Genomic DNA, 7486 nt, shown 5'->3' with positions numbered 1-7486 from the left:
CATAATTATGCTATATTTATTGCTATTTAGAATCTCAATGCAAATTGATGTACACGATTTGTTTGGCATTATCTTTTCTCGTGATATGTGTTATGATACAGTATCCACCTATGATACTCTAAACTCATCTCTCCTATTTAATTAGCTGCCACATCAGCATTTTTGTGGGACCAATGTGCATGATACTAGCTAAGATACTACCACTATGGCTAGCCTAAGACTACCCACAGTGGAAGTATCATAGGTGGTATCATGCATTTCATGCATGCAAAATGCTGATGTGGCAGTGCAATTAAGGATGAGAGAGAGAGTACTAGTATCATAGGTAGATACCGTATCATAGCACATACTACTAGAAAATTTTAATGTCAAGTAAATCTTGTACATATATTTGCATTGAGATTCTACAAAACAATTAATATACGAAGACTATGATACTAGTATATGATATACCATGCATTGTGAAGATAGTAACATGTAGTAGTATCATACGCATGATACTTCTATATGATACTATGCATTGTGACTAGTCTAATGGATCACAAATGTCAAGATCAGCAGGCGTGAAGAGCAGGTCCTTCACAAGCCGTTTCCGGCTGTCCGTCGGCGAGGTGATGCCGTCGCCGTCGCGGTAGATGCCCTGTATGATTCTGGCCAGGTTGACGCAGAGGCTGTTGGCCGCGCCCGTGCTTCTGAAGGCCACCTCCCTGTTCACCTCCTTCAACGTCTCGGCGATGGTGTCGGCCACCGCGCCACGGGCATCTTCCTCGCTCGCGCCGCCACCGGCCTCTGCCATGTGGCAGGCGATGAACGACGGCCCCTCACCCTGCTCGGACTCTGCCTCGTGCGTCGCGCGGTCATTGCAGAGCCGGAAGACCCTGGAACATAGCTCAATCAGCATCGGGTACACCATGTCCTTGCTGCCATCGTCGTCGTCGTCGCGCAGCCATGAGTCCTGCTGCTGCTGCTGCTGCGTGTGCTGGAGCATGGTGAAAGCGTGGAGCAGGAGGAGAGGCCCCGTGGACGTGATCCATCCGTTGTCGAGGTACTCGTCCAAGCTTGGCATCGTCCGCTCGTGCTGCCACTTGGCCTCTACCAGGAACGCCTTACACAGCTCATGCCACTGCAGGAACGTATGCATCCACATATGTTAAGCAAGTGAATCGCGGGCAAAACATTCCTACTCGATCAATGAACTCTCAATCATGTACCGTACGTACTGCTTTCTTGTAGAGCGGGAGCACGTCGTATCCCTGCTCCTCCATCACGCGATCCGCCGCCGCCGCCGACGTCGACCGGATGGCTGAGTACATCGCCTTCATGTACTCCGGCAGCGCCACCGCAGCCGACGACCACGCACCGACGGCGTCGGTGAACATGGCGAGCTCGTCGAGCGTGCCGTAGAGGTCGTAGACGTCGTCGAGGTGGACGATGAGGACGCCGACCTTGGCCAGCACCTCGCGGCAGCCGGCGAGGCAGGGCTCCGGCGCGATGCACGCCGCGCAGAAGAAGCACTCCACCAGCCGGTCCCGGGCGAACGGGAGCTTCTCCCCGAGCCCGGTCTCCTTCCACCATCTCGTCACCTCCAGGAGCTCCGACCGGTGCACAGCTTGCACCAGGTTGAAGTCCAGCACAGCCAGCTGCAGAACGGACGGATCGATCATATCCCGGCAGGTCTCGTACTCGTCGCCGCGATGCTCTTCCAGCGATTGTATCGTCTGCAACCTGGGAGCTCTCCAGTGCAGAGGGAGGTCTAGCAGAACGTCCCTAATCTTTTCCCTCTGGTAAGGTTTCATGGAGGGCATCAGTTCTTGGAGTCTCTTGACGGCGAATGCTCTTGCTCTGTCGAGCATGGCCTCTCCTGGAAAGGCCAGGTAGGAAGCCTCATAGAGTGCAACGAGTCCATCGCTGTCTAAGCTAGGATTCGCAGCTTCCAGATCACCAGTGCTATCGCAGAATGCACCCAGTATTTCTACAATGGGAACCGACAAATTACATCATTAATTGATAGTTTACACGCACAAGCTACTCTATACTATGTGCATCAGTGCATGCTAACGAGGGTCCTTATCTTTACCTATTGATGCAGGAATTCCATGTGCTCTAAGCATTCTAAACAGCAGCGCTGTTGAAGAAAGGTCGTGCTTGAGTTGAAGGTATGCATCATGCACATGCATGGACATGAGGATTCTTGTGATCTCCTCCTCGAAATGGTACGCCACACCTAAGCTTTGCAGCTGACCGATGATCCTGAGCCTAGTAGCCACTTCCTGGTCCTCTTTGAGCAACAGCTGCCTCACTCTCTGCTTCAAGCTCGCCTCAACTGAGCTTATTTGCTTGCTAGGCTGCACAACGATTCTACGTAAGTCATCTAGTTAATGTGTCGAGTGGGCAAGTTTTGCTTGGTTCAATCCATTTACTATATGCGATGTTGTATCCAAAAGATTTCTTCTTAATTAATGCAAGGCAAAGTTCAAGAAAAAATCTAACTAAGGAGAAGAGCTTCCAGCAGGTACACCTTCTATGCACTAGCTATTTATTTTCACATAGAGATCTATTCGCCCAAGCTTCTCTTCTTTGTTTGTCCCTAAACGAAACAATCTATAAACTTGAAGCTATATGCAGGTTAGGTATCTTTGACCTGTAAAGTTTCAGGTATATATATTGTTTGGTTTGGAAGAAACAAAAAGGAGAAATTGCTAAGAATTGAGAATGTGCATGCACCCGGCCGGCCATAGAAAATCCACTCAATAAAGAGAAAAACTTGTACGATTTCACAAATACCTACATAACAAGTATCTCCAGGCATGCATGTCATGCATTAGTAGACAATTGACGGCACAATGTATGAATATGTAGTACGTACTGTATTAATGATGCATGCATCTTCACCTTATTGGCATACTGCATGGAGAAAATGGAGTCGTAGTCCCAAGTTTTGGGCTGGTAGTTCGCCGACCGCCGCTGCAACATGGCCGGCGGCAACTGCTCTGAGTACAGTGTTGCCCCGCCAGCCGACGCCATTGTACTGCCTTACTCTTCTCTGGTCTGAAACCTAAACAAGAGCCGCCTAGTTTTGGGAAACTCTGAGTTCATATGTTTGCCACACGGGCTGGGAAGCCAATTTATACACGCATATATGCATGATAAACGTGCAAATGTTCTGCCTACCTGGCTACCTAGCTATATGTACGCTCTCAGAAGTAACCCAACTGAATTAAACTGAAAAAGAATAGTACGGAGTAGAAAAAATATCTACAGCCGCTTTCTGCTCTTCTCCAAAGATCATGAAATAGGCGATCTTTGTGCCTTTAACCTCTCAAGGCCTCGTTTTGCCAAATAGCATCGATTGGCTGACCCGATAGCGAGTGACCACCGTATGCCTCTCCATGTTTTGTTTATCTTGGTCTCTAGGGTATCACCAATATATTTCTTGTGAATCAAAGAGATGCCCCAGTATCTTTCATTAAAAAAATATCTTCAGTACCACATCATTTTCTTCTCATACGATGCCGCCTAGCCCATATGTAAGAGCCGGGACCCCGAGAAATATCCATCAGGTGTGAATGTGGCTGACAAGGAATCTTCCATGCCTAGCTCGTCCATGACCCATACTTTTCCGAGAAATGCATATCTAGCATGCACGCTATCTAGTGTGCATATTAGAGCCATCCATTTGGTTATCTTGTAAAGATTTGAACAAATAAAAGAAATTGCGTATGCATATAGTACAATGGCTGACAATTCTCTCTCCCATTCATTTAGTTATCAATCCTAAATTAATAATAATCTGTTTGAACATGTGTATTTATTTTGATTAAATCCTAAATTAATAATAATCTTCTTACACTGCCTCCTAGCCCGTATAAGATGCGGGACCGCGAGCATTGTGTCTGGCATGCTTGTCCCGCTACCTGAATCATGTTGGCTGCATTTGGGCCAAGCGGGCATAGATCTGGCACCGTTCTCCCATGATCGTGTCGTCGGCCCGTTGTGGTGGTGTCATACCGACTCTCGGGTGCGAGATGGATGTCAGGGCGGCGGCTCTAGAAGGTGGACTGCGCAGTCGGCTCGACGACGAGCGACGTTGCAGTGGTGGTGGCTTCTCTCCTTTGTCCATGCGGGTGGCGATGAGTGGGCGGTGGGGGATCCTGGTGTTGGCGATGCTTCGGCACTGGCGACTCCTAGATCGCGTCTTGGAGGCTTTGCTTGGTGATAGCGGGCGGGTCAGCGTACGAGATGTGGTGCAAAGGTCTCTTCGGGCGAAAGCTCGGCACTTTGGTGCCAACACGGGCGATGCTTGCGGGTGTCGTGACCCTCGTGGGGGTGTCATTGTGGTTACCGTCCCTACGTTTAGGGCTCCGGGTGAAAACGAGGACTCGATGGCGGCGCTGGAATACGTCATCACCCTCTTGGGGTCGTCGTCGTATAACTCTGGTACCTCTTGGTCTTGCTCCATTGTCATCGGTGGGCAAGTTTGAATCCCGTATCAAGCTTCTTTTGGCGCTGGTGTGGGGTGTTCCCGACGGATGCCTATCTTATACACGCGACTTAGTTGTCACCACTCCTGTCCTCGTTGTCCGCTAGCAGGATCGCCGTTCCACGCCCGGAGTGAGAAGACAATCGACCTTCTTTGGCGATGTCTTGGTGGCTGTGGTGTGGCGATGTCCGGTGGTTTCACAAGGGGGCGTTGTGGGGTCTCCTCTAGTTAGTTGTCTCGGATGCTTTTTTGGGGTGTGGATAGTCCAATTATTTTTGCTTATCTTTGATATGTTGTGTAAGAGGGTTCGTTCTCTCATCACTTAGTATCAGTTTAGCCATGTGGCTTTATTTATAAAGTGGAAAGAATGCCTATTTCGAGGAGGAGAAATATCCATCGGGTATGAATGTGGCTACCAAGGAATTTTTCATGCCTAGCTCGTTCATGACCCGCAGTTTTCTGAGAAATGCATATCTAGCATGCACTGTAGCGTGCATGTTAGAGCCATCCATTTGGTCTATTTGCTTTATCATTTTTCTTCAAATGGAGAACAAATCCCTATCATCTGCATCGAGAGATGTACACATGTAGAAAAAAATTGCTGCATATATAGTACAATGGCTCACAACTCCCCCCCGCCCTGCCCTGCCCCCCTTTATTTAGTTGTCAATCCTAAATTTAAAAGAGCCATATAAGTTTGAATAATTATCAAATTAATAATCTGTTTGAACATGTGTATTTATTTTAATTGGATATTTTAAACAAGCCTAAAATCAAAATTCAAGACTTGGATTCCGAAGCATAATGAAACATTGTGATTGACGATGAAACCAGATGAAATTTGCTTATCCTTTCATCAATATATTTTATGATCTAAAATCTAAGTCATATGATAATTATTTTTTCATTTCTCATGAACCAAGTTTGAAATGTGGTGAAACAAATTGTTTCAAAAATTATTTTCCTCAGGTTTCATAATATTTTTCAAAGTTTTGCTATGTTTAAAAAGTTGATTTAAAAATATTGTTAAAGTATATTCACTATTGGTATTATTCTGAAGGTCTCTTCTAGGAACCCAAATGTTCAAATAGTTTTGAAATTGATCTTATGGTTTAAAATCTACATGAATTTCAAGTTAAGCATTTGGTCCTCTAAAGTGACAAAGCAAAGAGGAAAAAGCTGACGTTGTATACTCCCTCCGTTTTCATATGTAACGCATTTCCTATTTCGAGCCAAAACTTTGACAAATCATTTGACCAACGAAATATAAATTATATGACACCAAAAGTATATTGTTGGGAGCACGTGTCAAGTATAAAGGTGATCAAAGTAAATTGAGCAACTTATATGATACAAACACAAATGAAAACAAAGGGAGCGAATAACAGAGAAAGTCTAGGTAGACCACAACGGCGGCGACACTCTTTGGGCGCCATTTACCTCCATCGAGGTTGATGTCTGCAAGATCACAAATCGTGTATAGCTAGTTTTTAAAAGTAATAGTATCGAATCCACGTGGAGCTTGGTTGCTAGCGGTTTTATTGCCTCTTGTTACCTTCACTTAGAAGTACCTGAAAGTTCTCTCTAAATCCAAAGGAAAATCAAAGTGGTAGTTTAAAGTGGTTGTGTACAAAGTAAACTAAAGTAAACGAGACAATGTGAATGATGGTAAAGTAATGAAACTCAATAGAGGTAAAGCGTTCTTGGGGAGTTGCGGATCAATCACTAGCCTAGATATGGTGATTAGGAATATCTATTTTCTCTTTTAGATATGTTTGTGTGTGGCAAGGTTCCTTATATGGATGCTCCCATAAGCACTGTTCACATCCTTCAAACCATTATCTTATTCCATCGCATGTCGTGTAGGTCCAGTAATTAAGGTCTCCCCATGGTCATGATCATAGGTACTAGTCCATGTTATCCTCGTATACACATGATTGACAAAGATGGCGGATTGCCGCCAACCATATGCAAAGATGATTCTTACTAACGTCCCTTAGGAAAATATTATGTAGTCGAAAACACACAACATCGTTGATAAGAACCAACACACTTCATAATTATTATGGTAGTCAATAAACTTTATTTCATTTCATGATTTGGCTAGGGTTTCTCCATATACCCAAGATGAAATGGATCTACTCGATCACACATGGAGGCAAATAACATCATCATGAATCCATGGATGGAAAATGGAAGATCGAATAAATACAAGTACGAATCCCACTCAAGGTTAAAGATTACAACAAGATGGCCAATGGTGAGGAGATGCTGACGGTAATGGTGATGTAGATCGATGACTTAGCCTCCAATGATCCCAGAAGCGGTGATGATGGATCCCCTTCGGCGAGTTTCCCCTCTGGATCCCTCCCAGAGGTCAAGTTTCGGTATTTTCTGCTAGCTCCATACCTCGATTCTTAGATTGGATTTCACGGGGTGAATATATTTGATGAGGCGGTACCAACGATGGGCGGTATGGTCAGACGGTACGGGCAACCCTGATCGTACCACAGGTCGTTATGTCTTATGTGAATGTCTTTTCGTGAATTTTTGCCTTGGCTTCGTTGGGGTAATTATTTGAAGGTCATTAATGCTCCAAATCATCACTATTTCGCCTAGATATGGTTCCTTATGTCTTTGTTGCAAATATTCCTCATTATTTCCAAGATCCGGTAAAACAAATAGAATAGGTATGCACCAACGCAGTAAAATACAAAATTCCTAACACTGCTGATAAATTTAATTTTGTAAAATATGTTGATTTTTGCGCTCATTAGAGGCGCTGTTGAGGCCCTGTCTCTCCACCCCAACCATGTCTCGGGTGACAACCCAAATCCGTCTCGGATTGGACAACGATAGTGTTGGAATTGGTGCCCATGGGGCAATAATAAAGGATATTTATTATCATCAATTCATGTTTATGATATTATTTTTTCACTATGCTTGTTTGTATTATTTGGAAACATAATACTTGTGTGTAGAAACAAATGAAGTGTCCCTAGTATG

General features: G+C 45.0%; 1 protein-coding gene across 2 annotated transcripts; it reads right to left on the bottom strand.

Moving 5' to 3' along the window:
* Window positions 1-340: 340 nt before the first annotated feature.
* On the bottom strand, window positions 341-3160 carry LOC127311364 (alpha-terpineol synthase, chloroplastic). Of its 2 annotated transcripts, none has more exons than XM_051341791.2 (4): window positions 2893-3160; window positions 2078-2345; window positions 1212-1972; window positions 341-1123 (listed from the first exon to the last, which is right to left on the bottom strand). In XM_051341791.2, the coding sequence occupies exons 1-4, from the start codon at window positions 3022-3024 to the stop codon at window positions 527-529; spliced, it is 1758 nt and encodes a 585-aa protein (XP_051197751.1). In that variant the 5' UTR covers window positions 3025-3160; the 3' UTR covers window positions 341-526. The 2 variants fall into 2 exon arrangements, with proteins under 2 accessions (XP_051197751.1, XP_051197757.1); XM_051341797.2 differs by having other exon boundaries at window positions 1221-1972; window positions 2893-3154.
* Between the last annotated feature and the right edge of the window lie 4326 nt (window positions 3161-7486).

The sequence above is a fragment of the Lolium perenne genome, chromosome 1, assembly GCF_019359855.2.
Source record: "Lolium perenne isolate Kyuss_39 chromosome 1, Kyuss_2.0, whole genome shotgun sequence".
Classification (NCBI taxonomy): Eukaryota; Viridiplantae; Streptophyta; class Magnoliopsida; order Poales; family Poaceae; genus Lolium; species Lolium perenne.
The sequence above is the reverse complement of the archived record's forward strand: the minus strand, read 5'-3'. Positions and strand labels throughout refer to the sequence as shown.